Source organism: Rhincodon typus, chromosome 10 (genome assembly GCF_021869965.1).
Source record: "Rhincodon typus isolate 14 chromosome 10, sRhiTyp1.1, whole genome shotgun sequence".
NCBI classification, from domain to species: domain Eukaryota; kingdom Metazoa; phylum Chordata; class Chondrichthyes; order Orectolobiformes; family Rhincodontidae; genus Rhincodon; species Rhincodon typus.
The window spans coordinates 13835913-13860578 of record NC_063341.1 but is presented as its reverse complement, the minus strand read 5'-3'; the positions used below and the strand labels follow the sequence as shown (position 1 = coordinate 13860578).

Sequence of the window (24666 nt, the reverse complement as noted above, 5' to 3'; positions counted from 1 at the left end):
GAATGGGCTAAGCACACAACCTTCTGTAGTTTTGTACGGTCCTGGGCAGAGCAGTTGCCATACCAGGTCATTATACACCCGGATAGTATGCTTTCTATGGTAAATCTGTAAAAGTTGGTGAGCATCCTTATGGACATGCCAAATTTCCTAAGCTGCTTGAGGAAGAAGAGGTGTTGTTGTGCCTTCTTGACCATCGCATCTACGTGGGAAGTCCAGGACAGGTTGTCGGTTATCGTCACTCCTAGAAATTTGATGTTGTCAACCCTCTCAACCTCCGCTCTGTTGATGTAGATGGGGGCAACTTCTTTGCATGACTATCTTCGTATATAAGACAAAATCAGAAATTGCTGGTGAAACTCAGCAGGTCTGGTAGCATCTGTGGAGAGAAAGCAGAGTTAATATTTTGGTTTTAGGTTTTCCCAGGCTGCCAAACAAAGAGTCAGCAGGTGACACGTCCCTACTGAGTTGATTGTAGACACGATTTATTCAGATTCAGGCAGTCACCAATTCTAACTACTGTAGCTAGCATGGAGGTAAGTGTAGGGTGTTGCAGCATCAATGGGAGAGGACACCCATTTATGGTGGGGGTGGGATCCTATCGGCAAAGGTAGATGGAGTCAGTGCAACCAGAATTGGAATGCAGACCTTGTTGGGTGGAGGAGTGGTGTTCCAATGTGGAAAAATGTCCAATCCCTACTTGTTATCCAAGTTCAGAGCATGGTGACCTGCCTGACTTCTCCCTGTGTCCCTGATCTCCTCCAGTCAGTCTCAAACTTGATGCTGGGCAGGAATTGGCCATCAGGCAGGCCAGAAATTAGAACAGTATGGGGAAGGGTATTGGAAAGGCTATCTGGGGAATTTCACAAGCTTTTCCTCATCCCACATCCTACCAAGCCATAAGTGAGGGAGTGCCCAATGTATCCAAATATGCTGAACATGCAAAGCTAGGGGCTAGGGAGAAACAACACTGTGAAGAGATGCAAAGAACTGCAAAGGGATTATCGAGAGGTTCCGATATCAGGAAACAGTTGGAGGCTCTGGATACGGCAATGGTTATGAGCCCTGACAACATGCAATAGTACTGCAGACATGTGCCCCTAAACTTCCTTTGCCCCTCGGCAGGCTACTTTGGTACAGCTACATCTGGCAGTGTGGAAAATTGCCCAAATATGTCCTATACACAAAAAACAAGTCAAATTGAACACATTTCTGAAGAAGGGTCCCAACCCGAAACGTCAACTTTCCTGTTCCTCTGATGCTGCCTGGCTTGCTGTGCTCCTCCAGTTCCTCACTTTGTTATCTCAAATTGAACACAGCCAAATAGCACCACTCAGTCTCCTCTTGATCATCAGTAAAAAGATGCGAGGTGTCATCAAACAGTGCTATCAAACAGCACTTGCTTAGCAATAACCTGCTTAATGATACACAGTTTGGATTCCACCAGGGCCACTCAGCTTCTGACCTCAGTGTAGTCTTGGTTCAAATGTGGTAAAAGAGCCAAATTCCAGAGGTGAGGTGAGAGTGGCTTTTTTGACATTGCTGTGGCTTTAAGAGGTTATTTTGTTCTCTTTGTTTCAAAAAGTTGAACAAGAGGTGACAAGCTGTCTGTAAGAAAGTAAACAGCTTTCTAAGTTGGAACAAAAGAGGCAGCCTGGCTTGGTATGGCCAGCTCTTCCAGACCAGGCTTTCCTGTTTTTTTCAGTTTTTAGGTTTAGCTTTAAGCAGTTGCTGTTGTGGGCTTGAAGAAATACAAGCTATCTTTTCCCTCTCTCGGTTACAGCTAGAAGCTGGTGTTTCTTTCTGCTGCTGGGTTACCTGTGAGACAAATCTATTTTTATACATTTTTCCTTTTAGCCAAGGGGTGTCTTTGTGGGATGTTACTATATTGGAATAGTTAATTAATAATAGTTACTATATCTATTATTCAGTTAAGTTTTCCAGTAGAGTTAAGCTTTTTAAAATTCCTCTTTCTTTGGTTGTATTTTAAACAATATTTAAACAATATTTATTAACTTTAGCGATGGAAAGGGATCAGTATAACTTTAGCGATGGAAAGGGATTGGTATATAAAGCAGGGCAAGAGTTATAGCTGGGGGAAAGGCAATTATGAGGCGATGAGGCAAGATTTAGGATGCATAGGATGGAGAAGGAAACTGCAGGGGCTGGGCACAATTGAAATGTGGAGCTTGTTCAAGGAACAGCTACTGCCAGTCCTTGAGAAGTATGTACCTGTCAGGCAGGGAGGAAGTGGTCGAGCGAGGGAACCGTGGTTTACTAAAGAAGTTGAATCTCTTGTCAAGAGGAAGAAGGAGGCTTATGTAGAGATGAGGCGTGAAGGCTCAGTGAGGGCGCTTGAGAGTTATGAGTTAGCCAGGAAGGACCTAAAGAGAGAGCTAAGAAGAGCCAGGAGGGGACATGAGAAGTCTTTAGCAGGTAGGATCAAGGAAAACCCTAAAGCTTTCTATAGGTATGTCAGGAATAAAAGAATGACCAGAGTAAGATTGGGGCCGGTCAAGGACAGTAGTGGGAAGTTGTGCGTGGAGTCCGAAGAGATAGGAGAGGTGCTAAATGAATATTTTTTGTCAGTATTCACACAGCAAAAAGACAATGTAGTCGAGGAGAATACTGAGATACAGTCTATTAGACTAGACGGGATTGAGGTTCATAAGGAGGAGGTGTTAGCAATTCTGGAAGGTGTGAAAATAGATAAGTCCCCTGGGCCGGATGGGATTTATCCTAGGATTCTCTGGGAAGCTAGAGAGGAGATTGCAGAGCCTTTGGCTTTGATCTTTATGTCGTCATTGTCTTCAGGAATAGTGCCAGAAGACTGGAGACTAGCAAATGTTGTCCCCTTGTTCAAGAAGGGGAGTAGAGACAACCCTGGTAATTATAGACCAGTGAGCCTTACTTCGGTTGTGGGTAAAGTGTTGGAAAGGATTATGAGAGATAGGATTTATAATCATCTAGAAAGGAATAATTTGATTAGGGATAGTCAACACGGTTTTGTGAAGGGTAGGTCGTGCCTCACAAACCTTATTGAGTTCTTCAAGAAGGTGACCAAACAGGTGGATGAGGGTAAAGCAGTTGATGTGGTGTATTTGGATTTCAGTAAAGCGTTTGATAAGGTTCCCCATGGTAGGCTATTGCAGAAAATACGGAGGCATGGGATTGAGGGTGATTTAGCGGTTTGGATCAGAAATTGGCTAGCTGTAAGAAGACAGAGGGTGGTGGTTGATGGGAAATGTTCATCCTGGAGTTCAGTTACTAGTGGTGTACCTCAAGGATCTGTTTTGGGGCCACTGCTGTTTGTCATTTTTATAAATGACCTGGATGAGGGCGTAGAAGGATGGGTTAGTAAATTTGCGGATGACACCAAAGTCGGTGGAGTTGTGGATAGTGCAGAAGGATGTTGCAGGTTACAGAGGGACATAGATAAGCTACAGAGCTGGGCTGAGAGGTGGCAAATGGAGTTTAATGCAGAAAAGTGTGAGGTGATTCACTTTGGAAGGAGTAACAGGAATACAGAGTACTGGGCTAATGGTAAGATTCTTGGTAGTGTGGATGAGCAGAAAGATCTCGGTGTCCATGTGCATAGATCACTGAAAGTTGCCACCCAGGTTGATAGCGTTGTTAAGAAGGCGTACAGTATGTTAGGTTTTATTGGTAGAGGGATTGAGTTTCGGAGCCATGAGGTTATGTTGCAGCTGTACAAAACTCTGGTGCGGCCGCACTTGGAGTATTGCGTACAGTTCTGGTCACCGCATTATAGGAAGGATGTGGAAGCATTGGAAAGGGTGCAGAGGAGATTTACCAGGATGTTGCCTGGTATGGAGGGAAGGTCTTATGAGGAAAGGCTGAGGGTTTTGAGGCTGTTTCGTTAGAGAGAAGAAGGTTAGGAGGTGACTTGATAGAGACATACAAGATGATCAGAGGATTAGATAGGGTGGACAGTGGGAGCCTTTTTCCTCGGATGGTGATGGCTAGCACGAGGGGACATAGCTTTAAATTGAGGGGTGATAGATATAGGACAGATGTCAGAGGTAGGTTCTTTACTCAGAGAGTAGTAAGGGCGTGGAATGCCCTGCCTGCAAAAATAGTAGACTCACCCACTTTAAGGGCATTTAAATGGTCATTGGATAAACATATGGATGATAATGGAATAGTTTAGGTTAGATGGGCTTCAGATTGGTTTCACAGGTCGGCGCAACATCGAGGGCCGAAGGGCCTGTACTGCGCTGTAATGTTCTATGTTCTATGTTCTATGTTCTAATTGTGTTTTGCTTAACGTCAAGTAATTTGACCAGTCGCATTGCATTTGGAACATGGCACTTATATTTGCCTTTAAAATAAGAAAAAGTTAGGGCCTGGGCTTCCTTCTTAAAGTATTTTGAGGGGGTCTAGTCCAAACACTATCCTTGACATTGAGGCTACATTTGACCGAGTGTGGCATCAAGAAGCCTAGCAAAATTGGTGTCAATGGGAATTGGTGGGGGCAAACTTGTCACTGGGTTAGAATCATACCTCGCACAAAGGAAGATGGCGGTGATTATTGGAGGTCAGTCATCTCAGCTCCAAGAAATCTGTGCAAGAAATTCTCAGGATAGTGTTCAAGGCCCAGCCACACTCAGCTGCGCCATGAATGAACTTCCCTCTATCAAGAGGTCTGAGGTGGAATGTTTGCTGATAATTGCTCAATGTTCAGCATGAATGGTGACTCATCAGATACTGAAACTGACCATGTCCAAGCGCAGGAAGACCTGGACACTATCCAGGTTTGTGCTGACAAGTAACAAGTGACATTCATGCCACACAAGTACTGGCAATTACTATCTTTAACAAGTGAGAATCTAACTATCACCCCTTGACGTTCAAAGGCACATAATCACTAAGTCCCCTCACTATCAACATCCTGGGGGTTTCCATTGACCAGAAACTGAACTGGACTAGCCAAATGGCTACAAAAGCAGATCAGATGCTAGGAATACTAGAGTAACTCATCTCCCGATTTCCCCAAAGCCTGTCCACGATCTATAAGGCATAAGTCAGGAGTATGATGGGATTCTTCCCCCTTGCCTGGATGAGTACAGCTCCATCAACACCAAAGTAGTTTGACACCATCCAGGACAAAGCAATCCATTTGATCGGCATCACATCCACACGCATCCCATGAATAAACAAGAACAAAGTGAGCAGGCAAGAAGCTGGCAGATAGAATATAATACACACACACACACACACACACACACACACACACAGGCAGAATATAATGTTTGGAAATGTAAAATTATACATTTTGGTGGGATTAATTAAAAAGGCAGGTTATATTTAAAATTAAAAATGATTAAATGTTGTTTTATGGGGGGGATTTGTATGTTTTTGTGTATGAGTCGCATAAAGTGAACACACAGCAAGCAATTTGGCAAAGAAATGATATATCAGCCTTCATTGCAGGGCATTAGAGTATAAAAATAAGTAAGTCTTCTTGCATTTACTTAGAGCTTTGGTAAAATGACACCTTGAATACTGTGCATGGATTTCGTCTCCTTACCTAAGGAAGGAAAGAGAGGGTGCAATGAAGGTTCACCATACTGACTCCTGGATTGAAAGGATTGTCCTGTGATGAGGGATTGAATAGAATGGTCCTATATTCTCTGAAGTTTCGAAGATGAAGGGTGATCTCATTGAAATGTGTTAAATTCTTAGATTCCTTTCCAGATGAGTGCTTACAGGCTGTTTCCCCTGCCTGGAAAGTCTAAAACCAGGAGTCATCATTTCAGTATAAATCATCAGCCTTTTAAGGTAGAGATGAGGAGAAATTTCTTCACTCAGAGTTGTGGATCTTTGGAAGTTTCCATCTCACAGGGCAGTACAATTTCACTTAGAATATGTTCAAGACTGAGATTGTTAGATTTTTGGACATGAAGATTCTCTCGGAGTATTGGACTACAACGGTACAGTAGAGAGAAGGTAGTTGACCAGTCATGATTTTATTCTATGGTAGATCAAGCTCAGTATTCTATTCTGTTCTTTTTTTTGGAAGTCCTGACTTAAGAAATTTAAGTAGGGTAAGAGTTTGGGATTGTGAGCTTCAAGGCCATAATGGCAACCGCGGAATAGAGGCTGTTTTCAGAAAGACATAGGACCTACTCCAGGAATCTATGATTACCACACCTGAATTTTATTTTATCCCTGGTGTGCAGCTTGCTAGAAGGAGAGGGGACTGAACACATTTCACACAGGCAGCTTCAGTGTCTGCCTTGACCATGCCGGGTTTTTTTTGTTCTGGCTTGGCAAATGTTGGGAACAGGTGGGAGTTAACCTTCAAGTGATGCACCCTTGACAGGGTCACATAATCAATGGGAATCTCAATAGGAGGATCAGTAAGTGAGCGAGGAAGGTTATACTTCAATTGGAGGGTTGGTTCAGTGAGGTGGTGGAGCAGGAATAAACCTAGTTTTGTTTGAATATGGCAGTCCCCCCACCCATATCTGCACCCCCCACCCCGACACCAACCCCACCCCAACTCTTGTTCCGTCCAAGTTTCTACACTGCAATCACTGCAAAGGCTAGGTACTAAAATGGGCTCATGCTGGGAAAATGTTTAGGAAGTGATGTCTGATGTTATTTGCGAGTTATAACTCCTGCACACCTAGGTGGTTTAGTGAAATGTATGATCACACTGGCCTTTCATGTCTCAGCATAGGGGAAAAAAAAAGAATAAGCAAAAGGCCATTTGCCTGTCAACCTCGGGTTACCTAAAATCCATTTTTTTCTCATAAGGCATCCCTTCCCCAGTTTCTAATATTGCTCTTCTTTAAAGTTCCCATGTCTACTTTAAATTAAATTGTAACAATCATGATATGTCCCTTCTTGGCAGTGACCAGCCTAGTTACGCCTTAAATGTAGCAATTGTTGACATGCTGGGCACCTCAAAAACATATTATCATAGCTTCTTAAAACTTTCAATTGTTCTTGGATTAATGGACCACCTCTAAACTGAATCTAAATTAGATTTTGAAACCCAGCCAAACAGTCATAATGGCTACAGCTGTCATAATAAAAACTTTCAAAAGTTCTAAAACTGACCAAATAGAAAGGTGTCCAATTTTCAATCCAAAGTATAGGTCAGTGAATGGAGATGCAGAAGTGCAGAGACATTTTTCAATTTTCAAAAGTAGGGTACGGTTAAAAACCAGTCAGTTTAATCCACAACAAAACTGTGATGTCAGAGGCTCATAGAACATTTTAAATGTATAATGCCAGTTTCTTCAATGGAAAAATGACTGAATTAAGCATGATAATACTAACACAATAGTGGTCAATGCAGGGTCAACTTACCTTTGCAGCTGAGTCCCTATAATTAAACATTGCATTAAAAAAATCTCTACATCATAATACAGCATGTAATAGTAACATTCAAAGGTGTCAAGACATTTTACGTTCATCTTTCAGAATGTTCCCAGCGGTAACAAACTCTCTGAGGCGGTATAATTTCAGGGGTTTCCAAAATCCACATCAGCATGCAAAAATTATTTCCTGTGGTCCCTGTAATGGGGATCCTGACCTTGAAAGAAATATGTGTATATTCTGAACCCAAGGTCTTCCAAAAAAATGAGAAAAAAACACATGGTATCAGGAAGGCATCAGACTGTGTAGATGTATTCACAAAGATTTGTTTGTACTAAATTACAAAGGGCTGAGAGTATAAAGTGCATAATAGTTCCAGACTTCAGCGTATGTAGTTTGCACTCTAAAGTCACCTTTAAGAAGGGAACATACATAGCAAACTAAGCATCTACGGAGTTGCTGGATATGGCATGTGCTCCAGCACCCTTCACTATCTCCTCATTCTCAGCAGTGTAAGAATACTGAGGGATAGAAGGTATAGTCTTTAGAAGATAAAATCCTTGGTCTCGGCTCCACCCTCTGCAACTGGATCCTCAGCTTTCTGACCCACAGGCTGCAATCAGTGAGAATAGGTAACTGCACCCCCTCCACAATAATACTCAACACTGGATCCCTCCAAGAATGCACCCTCAGCCCCCTACTGTACTCCCTGTAGACCTACGACTGTGTTGCCAAATTCCGAACAAACGCCATCTGCAAGTACGCTGGCGACACCACCACAGTGGGACGGATATCTAACAATGACGAGTCAAAATACAGAAGGGAGATAGAAGGCTTGGTGACATGGTGCAATGAAAACAATCTGTCTCTCAATGTAAGCAAAACTAAAGAACTGATCATCGACTTCAGAAAGTAAGGAGGAGAACATGTCCCCATCTACATCAATGGAACTGAGGTTGAGAGAGTGAACAGCATAAAGTTCCTCGGAGTGACAGTAACTGATGACCTGTACTGGACTTCCCACGTAAATGCGACAGTCAAAAAGGCACAACAACGCTTCTTCTTCCTCAGGCGACTCAGGAAATTCGGCATGTCCATAAGGTCCCTCACCAACTTCTACAGATGTACCATTGAAAACATTCTGTCCAGGTGTATAACGGCCTGGTCTGGCAACTGCTCTGCCCAGGACCGTAAGAAACTGCAGAAGGTGGTGTGCACAGCCCAGACCATCACAGAACCCAACCTTCCATCCATGGACTCCATTTACATGGCTCACTGCGTGGAAAGACGCCAATATTATCAAAGACCCATTGCACCCTGGTAATGCTCTCCTACAGCCTCTTCTATGAGACAGAAGATACAGAAGCCTGAACACACTCACCAGCAGGTTCAGGAACAGCTTCTTTCCTGCCATTATCAGACCATTGAATGGACTCTAGCCTCATATAATGTAACCTGCAATGTAACCTGTATGTCTCTAAGTCTTTTTGATCTACACATCCTTTGCTGGCTATCTGACTGGTACTGCTTGTAAACAAAGCTTTTCACTGTATTGTGGTGCGTGTGACAATAATTCAATCAATCAATCAATATTAGATCCTCATTAATGGAATAAAGAGAGAAATAAAACAAGGCATTGGTCACAAGGAGTTAAACAGATGAAAGTTCAGACTTTTTTTTGGATTTTTCTGAAAAGTATAAATTTTTATAAAAGGGTATTAAAATATTTTATGACTTACTGTTTTGGATGCCATTGGTTGGTTATTCCCAGTAAAGTGAGCTTTGGGTGGTTCTTTTTTCATTACTCAGCTACACTCCGCCCCTGCCCTTGAGTATAAAGTTGGCATGCCTGGTTAGTGTTCCTTGGGAAGGCGGTTTCTGAGTCACTAGTCTGCTGTACCTAGTCAGATGCAGCGGGTGGGGATCGGAAAACGTCTGGAGTGTGTCATCATCCTCCAGAAGTATAAATTCGGGCGCTTTTCAGAAATGCGGCAAGAAATCCAATCGAGTTAGCCTCTTTTTTTTTCCTTGGAGCAACCAAACCCGGAATCGCAGGTGGGGGAGGGAGGAGAGAAAATAACCGAGGGCTGTGTGAACCATGGCAGGAGACAGCGATCAAACGGTGCAGAACCACAAGCCCCGCAAGCCCTTTCTAATCGGGGTCGGAGGGGGCACCGCCAGCGGCAAAGTATGGCTTATGTATCTGATTGATGCGTTTTCAGTGTTTGTCAGCGAGTTGTGTGGCTTCTCCGGGGTTTTAGACGCCCCTTTGTCCCGGGCTGCCCGTGGGATTAGTAATAGGGAGGTGGAAGTGTCTACAGACCCTTTTCGTTTGGGTGCTACAGTGTTGCAATGTGACGGGCGGGGATAAATATTGACAGGTTGTGATTTCACGTATCAGAATATTGTTGGAATATCTTCTGGTGGCGGATGTTCTGGTCGGAAGCATGGAGGGAAACTAGTCCAACCCTCCAGTCATTGCAATTGCATCCATTGTCTTTTAAACAGTTCACAGACCATGCAAGATGTTATATTTAAGATTTGCCCAGAAAAGGTGCAAACGAGACGTGAAGGGGCAGGTTTTAAGGTGGGGCTAAATGCTCTCCCAGTAAAGGCTATCACGTGTATTGTAGAAGTTAGACATTTGTAAGGGTGATTTGGAAACGATGAGAACGTTCCTCTTTAAGAGCCGGAGCCCTCTGTAATGCGCCAGACTCCTCCTAGAACAGGTCAAGTTTGTTGTAACTAGCTGTCTATATTTTCTTCGCACATTGTATCCGGTCAGCCACATGTTTCCCGCCATGTGCTAACATGACATTAGGGTCTTGTGAGAATCCCTGTACCCAAGGTTATCCTCATTAATGATCTTCCTGAATTCCCTAGCAACAAAACAATATACCATCTCAGTTTTTTTTTAGAAAGCTAATTTTGTTTTAACCATTTAGTAAGTTACGTAGCTACTGTTTTATGGAGATGGGGGCGGGGGACGAGGGTTTCCGGCCATTTTCTTTCGGTTGGGGCTACTGTGTAGAACAGCTGCACATATTAAGCATTTTAATCATAAATTGAATTATTTCTTTGCTTGCCCATTTCTAAGAAGAACGATTTTGCGTCGGATAAGGTCGACATCTTTGAAGTTGGCATAATAGTTTTATTTGTTTAATACCTTTTGGCACAGCCTTCAAATGCATCTGGATTTGGAAATTGACATAATCGTTAGATTCACGTGTGTAGGGTCTCTATAATATAGAAAAAAGGGGAAGGATTGTCATTTTTTTACATTCATATATTCCAGATTAGTCGGAATTGCCACGTCTGCTACATCAAATGGTACAATAAAAGGGAATTTCCAGGAAACACTGATTTTCAAAGTAACGTTGTGTTTGGACTTCCGTCCTGAAACCTATACTATATTTAATCATGTATTCCGATTTTTATGAATGCCAAAATTAGATCGTCAAAATTACCGTCAATTTTTTTTCTGCATATATAATACCCCCGTAAAATGGTCTAGTTGCTGATCAGCCGGTATACGTGCGTATTGTTCCAAAGCATTACTGATATATAAAGGAGGGATCAGTATGTCCTGGTGAAATAATTGTATGTAAAGGATCACAAAGGCTTGGGAATTTTAATGTGTAGGAATCCTGTCTTTGCCAACATTGCAATAGTTACTCCATACCAATGAGGTGCTTCGGGATTGTGCGGAAGGTGCTATATAAATGCAGGTCTGACTTTTTCTGGTTGCAGTTGCAATTTGTTTAATGGTATGGACAAGCTCTGAAGTTGCTTCTAATCTTTGAAGCACTAACCGCAAAGACTTTTTAAATTTTTAAACTCCAGTGAAATAGGAACTACAGGTACTGAAAATGGAAACCAATGACATTGACCGCACATAGGCCATTTAGTATATAGGAAGCGAAACAAAATAACATAGCAATTGTATATTTCTAGCATTTTCTAATTTCCTTTATAAAAATGGATTTTGAAAAAAATTTCATGCAATTTCTGATACCACATGGGTGCCAGATCAGTTTGCTATTTACGGTTAAAATTGAATTCTGTGTGTTAAATCCTTCCATAATGCAAAATAATGATGGCCCTGGAATGATGAAAAGCGCTATGTGTTTTTGAATCTCCTGGTTATTATTTTGGATGTCTTTGAACTTAACCAGAAAAATCAAATTTGCAATCATGTGATTTAAGCTTAAAACATTTTCTCTATACCAGTCTAACAATAACCTTACAGCACATCCCTGCCGCTGATGACACTAGTACCTTGCTTAATGCTATACTGCATTGTGCTGATGTGTGCAGTCTAGTTATGACACAGCTTTGTTGAATAGCCAATATATTTGCTGCATTAGGTAATGCAGTCTGTTCAGCATCTTGTATTTCATTGATCAGCTGATGTTGTCTTGTGTAGGAAGAATATGTTGACATCCTTTCTTCCTCATTGGCTAGTGGCTTGCATTGATTGCATATTGCATTGCTTCATTGATCTGTCTCATTTTGTATGACTATTTCTGTTGATCATTTCATTAATCTTAAACAATACAAGAAGTAGTTCCATGTCAATGCTTCAGGCTGCAAAAGCTGCTGTATTGATAGTGCAGGCTAAACAAGATTTGACGTGGGCCATACAGACCCTAGAGACATTCTCCATTTTAATAAGATCATGACTGATCTGCACCTTATGGCCATCAACAAGCATCGGTTCCATAGCCTCTAATGTCATTGCCTAATAAAAATCTTGCTTTTTCTTTACGTTTTCAATTGAGGGGCGTCAACTGCTTTTTGGAAGAAGTCTTTTTTTTTTGGATTTCTCCTATAACTCCCACTACCCACGGATGAGCAACTCCACCTACTCAGGAAGGCTGTTTCTGCCTACAGTGTAGAGGTCCTTTATGGAGTTGACCTCTGTTTGGAATTGACAGTGGAAAATCACTTTATTTTGGCATGAGTGTTGACTCCCTGGAAGCAGAAGCTCTACTTTGTTTACTAGTTATAAATATGATCTTGGTGGAGACCTACAATGACTTTTAGAATCAAAAAAAATGAAGCCACAGAGTTCATGGTTTCCACAAAAGCATCTTCTTACAAAAAAATCAAAGAACATGAGCTGTAATAGCTGTAGTGTATCGTAAGTAGTCAGTGTTAAATAATAAAAATACAATAAACACAATTACTCAATTGAATGTTATAAATTCATTTTCCTTCTACATCTGTTAGACTTGCACCTCCAAACCTCAAGTCAAATTTTGTAAAACTTTAAAGACTAACAGCTTAGTATGGGTATTGTCAGTAATTTGCATACTGACTGACATTTCTTGGGGTTTCTGCTTTCTTCCAGGAAAGTAGCCCCTTAGTATCTGCTACAATCATTCAAAGGCTACAAACTCCCCATCCAACCTGGGTACCCCTGATATCTTTACTGCAGCCACTTCAGATCAAAATTCTCCTTGTTCTAATATTCTTTAACAGTGAAGTTTTGTATTGAAAACTCTCTCTCGCTGAAATATACCAGAAATTCAATTCCCTATTAAGAGCTGTTAACAGTGGACAGCTATTTAGATTTTTTTAACTCTTTTAAACCAGCATTCAAATTTCAACTGATTTCTGCTGAGAGAAAAACAGAAAATGCTTGAGAGGCTCAGCAGGGCTGGGAGCATCTGTGGAGAGACTATAGAGTTAATGTTTTGAGTCCTAGTGATCCTTCAGAACTGATAGTAGCTAGGAAAAAGTAATGCCAAAGACAGGGGTGGAGGGGGAAAAGGAGTAAGTGAATAAGTGGAGATGGAGCACAGAGAGAGAACAACAATTAAGCAGACAAAGGGATGGATGGTAGAATGAAAAACTAATAATGGGCACCACAAGTAGGTGGAAAGGGGATGGCTGTGCTGAAAGCCCATGCCTTGATAGAGCCTAGTGTACCTGGGTGGGGAAAAGACACAGAAGGAGGTGTTCAGGCCCTAAAATGATTGAACTCAATGTTGAGACCTGAAGTCTGCAGGGTTCCCAAGCGGAAAATGAGGTGTTATCTTCCAGCTTGCGCTGAGCTTCACTGGAGCACTGCAGCAGGCCTGAAATGGAAATGTTGACCAGGGAATGTGGTGGTGTGTTGAAGTGGTAGGCAACTGGAAGCTCAGGGTCATTTTGCGGACAGAACATAGGTGTTTTGCAATGCAAGTGTCAAACACATTATGGTGGGTCTGGAGTCAAGTAAGGATAGCAGTTTGTTTCCCTAAAGGATGATAAGAACTAGATGGGTTTTTCCTGACAATTGTCAATGGGTTCATGGTCATCATTAGACTCCTAATTCTAGATATTTATTGAATTCAAATTCTACCATCTGTCATGGTGGGATTTGAACCTGAAAATGTTGATTCTTCTACAAGGAGGTAACTGTTCTCCTGAACCCTGTCAGTTGAAGTCAAAAACTAAACTACTTGCCCCAGTCTCTGTTCTCTGTATGTCGAAAGCTCAGCATTATAAATATTCCACTGATTAACATCACAGATATCCTGCTGGACACTTGAATGAATCAGATTTTCTTGCAAATTACGCATTGAGGTCACTATGCCAAATGATGTCTGACTTATTTTTCTAAAAAAAAATCATCTTCACAGAACTGAAACTAAAATCCATCTACCTCGCTTTTAAATCCAAATTCTGGAAGTGATAATATAAACATGTTTATCACAATGGAGCTAGAAGTTTCAAATTTCACGTCTTAGAGGCATCCAATCTGAACAGTTCCCTTGAGCATGGAGAATTTGAATGGTGTCAACGTGGCTGTAGCTTTCCCATTGTCCTGAGCCACTAACCAGCTAATTTAATGACTAGCAAAATTATTTTATCCTTAAAACTGCATTTTTTTTACATTATGCGTACTTTGTGCAGTAGTCTCAACAGCACAGGAATTCTGATGAAATACCACAAGTGTGGAAAGTTAGCTTAGTTTCTCTCTCTCTCTCTCTTCGCTGATGCTGCTTAACCTGCTGAGTATTTCCAGCATAATGAATGATTTGTTTGGGAATTTTTGAAAAAAAGGACAAAAATGTGCTCACTTAAAAAGTGCAATCAATGGAGTTATCAAAACAATTGTATTACTTTGATAGTATAATTGGACATTTGAGGGGTACTATCAGAGTTCTAATCTACTGAAGAGCTAGGGACTGCTTAATTGATAGAGAGGAAACAAAACTAGGACAACACCTAGCACATTATGTGGAACAAACAATCCTGGGATAACTCAGTTCATCCATCAGCATCGTCAAGAGAACAGAGTTAGCAGACAGAATTTTCCCTTGTTTTCAAACCGTGTTAAAGCTAGTATTAGCCATAGGAACCTACTTATCTCTCTAATTAACTTGTTGACCCATTTTCTATTGTTGTACTCCCAGGCTATTTGATCCCATAGTTATTTATTGGAATGCAGCAGTTTTGTTTAAAACCAGAAATCAGATCCTAATTCCTAAAGGGACCACCATCCCATAAAATTATAGTTTCGCCTTCCCACTAGAGCACATGGGCCATTTTGGAGCAGAATTATGCCATTCGGCCCATCGAGTCTGCTCCACCATTCGATCTTGGATGATATATTTTCAACCCATTCTCCCTCAACTTTTAAAAGACTTGTGCATTTCACCTCAGTCAATTGGTTTCTCTTGACGTGGACGGTTTGCACAAACTACAAAAATCTCTACATGATCAAATTGTAACTTTTCACTTGGAAAGATGTAGAACTCCAAACTTGGTGGAAAACCAGTTTTATAAAAGAAAATTGACTTAGTTTCTCCGTCTCGAGGAATATGGGTGAAATTTTGGAATAAAATTCCCAGAATTTTGCTTTTGTTGAAGGAATAATCTCGCACACTTTAATATATTTAAAATGGATTTTTTTTGATTTGTTGAAACTTGAAATTTTTTAAACTTTCACCCATAGCCTCTAGAGGTTGGAATGAGGAGTCTGAGATCAGTTAATTTCTGTTGACCCAGAGTAATTCTTATGAATATGGCAAGAATTCTGAACTTCTTTGCCTTTAGTGACTTAGGATTTGTTCTTCGTGTTCATTGTACTATTTTCTGATGTGTAGCTGACAGTGTTGGCAGTCAAGGGTTTGTCAATGCAAGAGGAAAAGAAAATTGAAAAGCAACTAAACAAGTAGCTTTGCTCAATAATCCTACTGTGTGCTAATGTGAGTAATGTGTCAAATGTGTTTCAGGGCATCTTCCCGCACTTGCCGTACTGCTTTCAAAAATAGAACTTGGTATTTTATGCATTTTAGCGTTGGACTTTCAATCTTAAAACAGGATCTATACATCTAATGCATTGGCTCCTTGCATTTGTGTTGCTAAATCTGATTCTGCTCTCTTTATCTAGAAAGCAGAATTTGCAGTCAAAATAGAAAGTTTAGGCAGCGAGTAAACACAGGCGGCTATCACATAGTTGCTTGCTTGCTTCCTGCAATAAAATCCAATCTAGGTTTTCCTCCCCATTCCGACCTCCTGAATTTAAAAGAAAATGACAAAACATTTGAGACATTGCTAGAATTGTAGAATGGTTACAGCACAGAACAAAACTATTTGACCTGTTTTGTCTGTCACTCTTCTGTAAGAAGAGCAATTCATCTGGTTCCATTCCCCTATCTTCTCTAAATTGTCTTCCAATCTTTCTTGTCTCTTTTGAGAAAGTGATTTAATTCGCTTTTGAATGCCAGGATTGAATCTGCCTCTGCAACATTATCTGGCCGTGCGTCCAAGGTCCGAACCATTTGCTGCATTTTTTTGTTTTAAAAATGTTTTTCCTCCTGACTTTTGATGATGACCTTAAATTGATCTCCTCTGATTCTTGATCCTTCTGCCGTTGGGTATAGTTTTTCCTATGACTTGTATTTTGAGCAGTACTGTAAAGTGTCCAGTCAACCTTCCCCTCCAGGAGAGCAGCCTTGGCTTCTCCAATGCATTTACATAAGTTCCTCATCCAAGGTGCTATTCTCGTGAATCTTCTCTGTGTCATTTCTAATCCCTTCCTAAAGTGATGTCCAGAACTGGGTACAATGTTTCAGTTGAGGCTGAAGCCAACATTTTAGAATGGCTTATCATCACTTTCTTGCTTTTATTCTCAAATTATATGGAATCCTGATATTAATTAACTACCCACTCATCTCCCCCACCTCCTTTCAGTGATTTCATTCACAAACAGTCCTGACCTTTGAATTGTACCTTTCCCTATTCTACCTACAAAACCTGCAAAATTAGAAGCCCCAAATCTGAACTTTGTCAAAGACAGTGGAAGTTGTAGCTACAATGAATACTTTAATAATGCACTTCATTCTAGAATTATTTTGATATATAAACAAAGCCAACACTAAATTCCAATGGTTTGTAGAAATAGCTCATTTGCATTGCAGGAGGATCTCCATTCATCAATTCGACTTTTCTTGTAACTGTTGTTATAAAGGCAACTGCTGTAGCCTTCAGTCTCATGAAATGACATTTTTGTTGTAGAGATGATCTCTGTTAAACATTGCCTGGTGTTGCTCAGGAACCCCACCTGGTATGGCAGTTTCTGTTCTATTTCCTGCAAAGGAGGGCTTAGAATATGTAGGTGACTGAATGATAAACTGTGACCTAATAGGCAGTCATACTTTGGTTGCGTACTGTGGTGTTGGATTTGTAACAAAATCCAATTTGGAAAAAGTATATATTCAAACATCATAGTTAGCTGAATGTTGCTCCTTTTGTCATCTAATACCCCAGATAACCCTGCTGTAGGCCAGATTTTTAAATTTTATGCTGTGCTGATCTTTGGCAGGACAGAAGTAGGACTATAAAAATTGGATGCAATACTCCAGGCCTTTGGGAGGTGGGGAGGGGGAATGGGGGTCATCTCATTTCTTGCTCCTCATCACTGTCCAGTGATCTATGCTGGATATGTTCACGAGCTTAACTGGAATATTTTTCTTTTCCAACCATATCCAGTCAAAGGGCTTGGCGATTCCTCCTTGCTTGATGCTTTTATTTGAAGCTATAAAGTAGCACGTTCTCAATACCTTCATTTTTTTTTTTCTATTTTCCTAATCAACCTGTTCAGAGATGTCAGTACCCTCCTCTGTAGCAGGTGGGACTTTAACCCAGGCCTCCTGGTTCAAAGTTAGTACACTACCCCTGTGCCACAAGAGCCCACTGATTCACCACTGACCTATAACCATCAGTATGCCCTCTGCCCATTAGGCATGTGTAATCTCAAATTTGGAAGATTAGCATTTATATCTGTAACACTGGGTGTAATTCATGATTGAGGAAGTTTTTTTAACTGCTCGTTATTATGCTTTCTCGAAATCTGACAGAAACCTGTTGCTTTTGTATCTAAAATTCAGTGCTTAATTTTATGGAACTGCTTCACACACTGGTATAGACATAACTTTGTAGCAGTTGTGCCCAGCTCTTTAGTATTGTTGTGCCTATTGGTGATAATGGTTTCTCACTGCCTCAATTTTGTCTGACGACAAAACCAGAGATAGTAATCCTAGTTTAGTCTTGTCGCCAAGATGTTGATATTTGGTTTAACTGTCTCTGCGTGTTATTAAGCTGAAGTATGTCAAATGTTAAGAATGTCCTTTTTTTAAAATTTAACATTGCTACATCTCTCTAGAAGTTGTTTATTGTTCTACTTTTGTATAGTTTTGAATTATGACGGGGCCAAATGTTAGTGAAATAGCTAATGTAGGAGCTGCTACCTCACTAAACTTGTATTTTTCTTTCTCTCTTCTGAGGTAGTCCTCAGTTTGTGCAAAAATAGTCCAGCTTCTCGGCCAAAATGAAATCGATCATCATAAGCGGCAGGTGGTTATTGTGAGTCAAGACAGCTTTTACCAAGTGTTAACAGCAGAACAGAAAGGAAAAGCAATGAAAGGCCAATTTAACTTTGATCATCCAGGTACATGAAATTTGGCAAAGGAACCATCAACAGAGAACTTAATGATGTACCACTGTAGTCTTTGTTCACACAATGATTTTGTTTCCATTTTATTTTATTGACAGATGCTTTTGATAATGAATTAATATTGAACACCCTGAGGGATATTGTTGAAGGCAAAACAGTTGAGATCCCTGTCTATGACTTTGTTTCACATTCCAGGTAAATTATACTAATACAAGGTCATATTTGTTTTGAATGTTTCTTGCAGGCAGAGTAATACTTGGCAGATTCTTTTGGCGCCAAAAGATGTACATAGCGGATGTAACTGATTTATCTGGCATGTTAAGCCAATTAATTTGCAGGGTTGATGTTTTCTTTGTACTTTCATTCCTCAGACTCTGTTTCAGAGTTATCAACTATGTCTTAGCTGGAGAAGTCGGGGAACAATAGAGCCTCACAGAGCAGAAGTGCAAAATTGATCCTGGTGTCATAAGTATAGGAGTACTACATTAGTACTACATACTAAGAGGAGGAAAAATTGTGTAGCCTCCCTTTTTGTGATCTTGCAAGCAGCCAAGATCAAGCTTGGCTCTCTTGTGCATGGCTTAATTTGAAGAAATTTTTTTTGCATTTCTAATTGTGTAAACTTGTATAACTACAGGAGTTGTGTTGTGCCAAATTGGGGGATAGCAGTGAGGTAACTAGATAGGTTTTGGGCATGGGGTGTGGTGGGGAGGTGACACCCTATCCTATTGCCTACCCGCTGTCTGAACCTCAACCACATCTTTGAAAGCTTTGGCATCCTATTTGAATTCATGCTGAGGTTCCAACCAAAAAAATCACTATAATCCTGTTTCTGCCTAAATAGTTGTGCCCTGACTTTAGCTCATCTGCTGCCAAAGCCCTTATCCATACCTTTTTGTAAATGTCCAGGCTCAAATTATTCCAACGATCTACTGGATGACCTTCTGCCTTGTATTCTGCATAATTTTGAGGGCATCCAAAACTTGCTACCTATATCTTGACTCTGACCAAGCAACATTCATCCATTACTTTTCTGATTGTTGACCTACATTTTGGCAACCTCCCTGTTTTTTTTAAAAAAAAAAAAGGAAGATCCATTTTGTTTTCAATCCCTTTTGTAGCCTTGTCCTCAACCCCATCCAATCCTGTAATCACCAGCCATACAATCATGCAAAATCTGACTTGGCTCCTTCAGTTGATGTTCTCTTGTAGTAAAAATTGTGAATGCACTACCATGGGTGCCAGTGCCTTCAGTTCGCTAATCGTAGGCTCTGGATTCTCTCCCTAGACCCCCCTACTTACTTTCCTTCTTTTAAATCCCCCTTTTTAAATCAACCTCTTTCACCAAACGATGGTCTAATGTTCCAACATCTCCTTGTTTGGCTTGGTGTCGAATTCTGTGTAATTTCAAACTTCTATGAAGCCCTTTGGCAGGTTTTTACTTTGTTACAAGTGGTAACATAATCTGGTAACACATTGCTTGGGTGAACTATTTGAAACAATTAGATATTTTATAGAAATCCATTAAAACCAACAGAACTTGAGATTTAAGAGTGAGGGAAATTAGAAATGGAGGAAATTCTATAAAATTACACACACGCATTTCATGAAATTCGGTGTCAAAATCATGCAAAGATTTTGCACTTTTTAAAAATCTATCCGTTGACAGGATATGCATGTTGTTAGTAAGGCCAGCATTTGTTGCCAATTCATAACTGCGATCAGGCCACGATGATCCACTCTCTTAAACACAACTTGACTGGGAGGCTGGGGTTCAAGTTCCACCTGCTCCGGAGATATGTAATAACATTTCTGATGATGTTGATTTGAAAAATAGGTAATCAAAAAAATTTGCGAAAAAGAAACACCTGAGTGGTTAGCAAGGTCATTCAGAGGGCAGCATATTGCATTGCTGTGGGTCTAGAGTCTTATATAGGTCACTATGGGCAAGGGTGACAGATATATCTTCTCTAAAGGACATTAGTAAAGCAGATGGGCTTTAAGTGACCATCTGTTAATTTTTTGGACACAAGGCTTTTAATTCCAGATTTTATATAGTATAAAATTAGGGGATGATAATAGACAGGGTAGTGAAGAATGCATTTAGCATGCTGGCCTTCATCGGTTGAGGCATTGAGTATAGGAGTTGGTATGTTATTTTACAGTTGTATAAGTCGTTGGTGAGACCACACTTGGAGTATTGTATACAGTTTTGGTCACCCTGTTATGGGAAAGACATAGTTAAACTGGAAAGTGTGCAAAGAAGATTTACGAGGATTTTGCCAGGACTAGTAGGCCTGAGTTATAGGGAGAGGTTGGCCAGGATAGGACTTTATTCCTTTGAACATAGGAGAATGAGGGGTGGCCTTACTGAGGTGGTATAAAATCATGAGGGGCATAGATAGCATGAATGCATATAGTCTTTTTGCCAGGGATGGGGAATTGAAAACTAGAGTGCATAGGTTTAAGGTAATAGGGGAAAGTTTAAAGAAGGACCTGAGGGGCAACTCCTTCATGCAGAGCGTGGCGCGTATATGGAATGGGCTGCCAGAGAAAGTGGTTGAGGCAGGTACAATAGCAACATTTAAAAAACATTTGGATAGGTACATAGATAGGTAGGGTTTAGAAGGATATGGACTAGATGTTGGCAATTGGAAGTAGCTGAGGGGGCACAGTGGTCAGCATGGACCAGTTTGGGCCGAAGGGCCTGCTTCCATACTTTATTAATCTGCTACTCAATGGTGACAGAGTGGTAATGCCTTTAGAAATCCTAAGGCCTAGACTAGCACCTTGGGGACATGGATTCAAATTCCACCTCAGCAGCTGATGGGATTTAAAATACAATTAATAAATCTGTAATTGAAAGCCAGTCTCAGTAATGGACCTTAGCAACTATCATTGACTGTTGTGTAGACCCATCTGGTTCACTAATCTCCCTTAACAGACATCTTGGGGAAATCTGCCATTGTTACGTGGTCTGGCCTATGTGTGTCTCCAGACCCGTGGCACAATAATAAGGTTGATTCTTAATGGCACTCTAGAATGGCCTAGCAAGCCATTCAGTTCAGGGACAGTAAGGGATGGGCAACAAATGCAGTGCTATCCACATCCCATGAATTTGTTTCCATTTTAAATGCTAAATTAACATTTTGTCTGCTGCCATTGCAGAAATTCATTAGTGCACGTCTCTGGATTGCTAGTACAGTAACCACTTTGGACATACAGATTAACTGTTACAACTTAGCTTTCTCTGAATTTAAATATGTCTGAATTGCCTCCCTAAAAATGGAGAATCATATGATATTGTCAGGTTTACCAGCTTTAAATCCATGAAAGCAAAATAATTACCATTCCGAGAATGAACTGAATCCAAGATAAGTGTGTTCACGTAAGGTTCTACGTAGTTTGGACAGGACTAGAATATTTTACTCCATACTAAAAATTCCATCTTACCAATTAGTTCCTGTTCAGTTTTGTGCTGAAGAATGAGCCCATTCATCAAGTAGCAAGTACTAACCTTAAGATCTTAACCTTTTAATTACCAATTCTTTCATGAGGACTTTACCTTTCTTTTTAAAATCTTGCTCTTCCCTGTTTGAAGATCACTTTTTCCAACTTCTACCCTTTTATGACCAAATGTTTCTCCAGGGTATATTTTGATATTCCAATGTGTGTACAAATAAATATTTTCTGTTAAAACAGAATCTTCCTAGAACAAGCAGTTCAGATCATTCTGACCTGAACTTGATTATTTTTTAAAATATAGAATCTAACAAAGGCTTTTGACTTCAAAATTGAATGGCAAGTTTTCAAGTGAAATAGGTCTGTACAATTTGTGCTGTGAACTCTCCAGCAACATAAAATGAGCACCCGTATGTTGGGAGCATTACGCGGATGAGTTTTGAGCACTGAATGGAACTTTTACACAAGCCTGTCAGAGGCTTTACTGATGTGGAGGGACAAATAATTTTGAAAAAGCATTTAATTACTCAATGGAATTGAGTACTCGTACAAAAAAAATTGCAGAGAGCTCTGAAAAGATTAGAATAGTTCTAGTTAACACACATTGGCAATGGAAACCATAGTGTTCCTGTTTATCTTTATATGTTGCCTTTCCAGAAAATCTGAGACGATTACTGTTTACCCAGCAGACGTGGTGCTTTTCGAAGGTATCTTGGCCTTTTATATGCAGGAGATCCGAGACATGTTTCAGCTGAAGCTTTTTGTGGACACTGATGCAGACACCCGGCTATCACGCAGAGGTACAGGGTATTTGAAACTACCATTGCTATATGCTATCTGTGTAAACTTGATTTTTTTTTCTTAAAAAGACCAAAGGATTAAACAAAAGTGTTTCTCCCTTTTGTTTGTTTGGCATAGCTGTCAAATCTCTACTTATGTACAAGTTCTTTGAACTTTGATAATATCAGTGCTCTTTGTATACTGCATGCCTTGCAGTGTCACTGATCAGAGATGACCTCAAGTCTGGACACAGACTGGTACATTTCCAAGGCAACCTGGTTGTGGCCAACTCTGTGGAAGAAGTCAAGCAACCTGGGATGTGCCTAGCCTGGCTCAGTGGATGGCCTTTTTTATGGTTTTTGCAATACCCAGGAGCAGAATCATGAGAGATCCATCCAGCTTCCAGCCTCTACAAACCCCTACTTGACCACATGGACAGAGATCAGGAGCTTGTGCCAGAAGCTGAGATGCGTCCTCTTTTGTCAAATAGAATGAAAGAGGCTGCGACTCTGTCAGGTAGCCTAAGTCTGTAAAATAAATTCTTAAAACTCATTAGATGGGACTGTTCTGTGCAATAGTGTCCAGTTTAGATCAATGATGATAAAGAGAGAGAGAAATTCATTAGCATCCTGAAGCATCCACCTCTGCTAAATGGAAAGCCAAGGGTAAATCCATCACTTGATTGTACATTTTACCTTTGAGACTTCTTTGGTTAGTGTTATTTTCCTGCTGTCTGTACATGGAGTCATAGAGATGTACAGCACGGAAACAGGCCCTTCAGTCCAATTAATCCATGCTGACCAGTCATCCCAAATAAATCTAGTCCCGTTTGCCAGCATTTGGCCCATATCCCTCTAAATCCTTCCTATTCATATCCAGATGCCTTTTAAATGTTGTAATTGTACCAGCCTCCACCACTTCCTCTGGCAGCTCATCCCATACATGCACCACCCTCTGAGTGAAAAAGTTGCCCTTTTAGGTGCCTCTTCAATCTTTCCCCACTCAACTTAAATCTAGGCCCTCCAGTTTGGGCCTTCCCCCACCTCGGGGAAAAGACCTCTTTAAATGTTGATTGGAAGATCTGATTTTTATTATCTGAACTCCCAAAATAGCCTGTCATATTTCACCAGTTAATTCGTGGATTGGCAATTTACCCTAAAAAGAAGGAAGCTTCTTTATGTGCATGACATGAACAGATTTTTCTTTTATATTCACTCGGTGGATGTGGGTCTGGCTGGCTGACCAGCATTTATTGCCTAGTCCCTAGTTGCCCTTGAGAAGGTGCTGGTGAGCTGCCTTCTTGAACCGCTGCCGTCCATTCCATGTGGTGTGGTTTGACCCACGTGCCCTTAGGGAGGGAATTCCAGGATTTTGATCCAGCAGCAATAAAGGAATGGTGATATATTTCCAAATCAGGATGTTGAGTGACTTGGATAGAAACTTGTAGGTGGTGGTGTTCCCATGTATCTGCTGCCCTTGTCCTTCCAGATGGAAGTGGTCGTGGGTTTGGAAGGTACTGTTTAAGGATCTTCGGTGAATTTCTGCAGTGCATCTTGTAAACAGTATGCACTGCTGCTACTGAGCGTCAGTGATAGAGGGAGTAGATTCTTATGGATATGTTGCCCATCAAGCGGGCTGCTATGGCCTGGATGGTGTCAAGTGTCTTGAGTGTTGTTGGAGTTGACCCTTCCAGGCAAGTAGGAAGTATTCCATCCCACTCCTGACTTGTAGATGGTGGCCAGGCTTTGGGAAATCAGGAGGTGAGTTATTCATTACTGTTTTCCTAGCCTTTTCAGCTGTTGTGTTTATGTGGTGAGCCCAGTTGAGTTTCTGGTCAGTGGTAACACCCAGGATTTTGGTAAAGTGTCACCATTGAATGTCAAAAGACAGTGTTTAGATTGTCTGTTATTGGACATGGTTGTTGCTTGGTATTTGTGTTGCATGGATGTTACTTGCCACATGTCAGTCCAAGCCTGGATGTTGTCCAGATCTTGTTGCATTTGAATGTGGACTGCTTCAGTGTCTGAGGAGTTGTAAATGGTGCTGAATATTGCACAATCATCAGCGAACATACCCACTTCTGACCTTATGATGGAGGGAAAGTCATTGATGAAGCAGCTGAAGAT

The 24666-nt window shown here is 40.8% G+C and overlaps 1 protein-coding gene across 2 annotated transcripts in view; it reads left to right on the top strand.

Annotated features, from left to right (window-relative positions):
• Window positions 1-9215: 9215 nt before the first annotated feature.
• LOC109913516 (uridine-cytidine kinase 2) overlaps window positions 9216-24666 on the top strand; it is a 33956-nt gene continuing 18505 nt past the window's right edge. The window contains exons 1-4 of one of the 2 annotated variants that reach the window (XM_020513040.2): window positions 9216-9535; window positions 18133-18292; window positions 18397-18493; window positions 22418-22560. In XM_020513040.2, the coding sequence (XP_020368629.1) occupies window positions 9446-9535; window positions 18133-18292; window positions 18397-18493; window positions 22418-22560 (490 nt within the window). In that variant the 5' untranslated portion in view covers window positions 9216-9445. Of the gene's footprint in view, window positions 9536-10476; window positions 11076-18132; window positions 18293-18396; window positions 18494-22417; window positions 22561-24666 lie in introns of those variants that run through there. The other variant, XM_048601845.1, reaches the window with a different exon arrangement.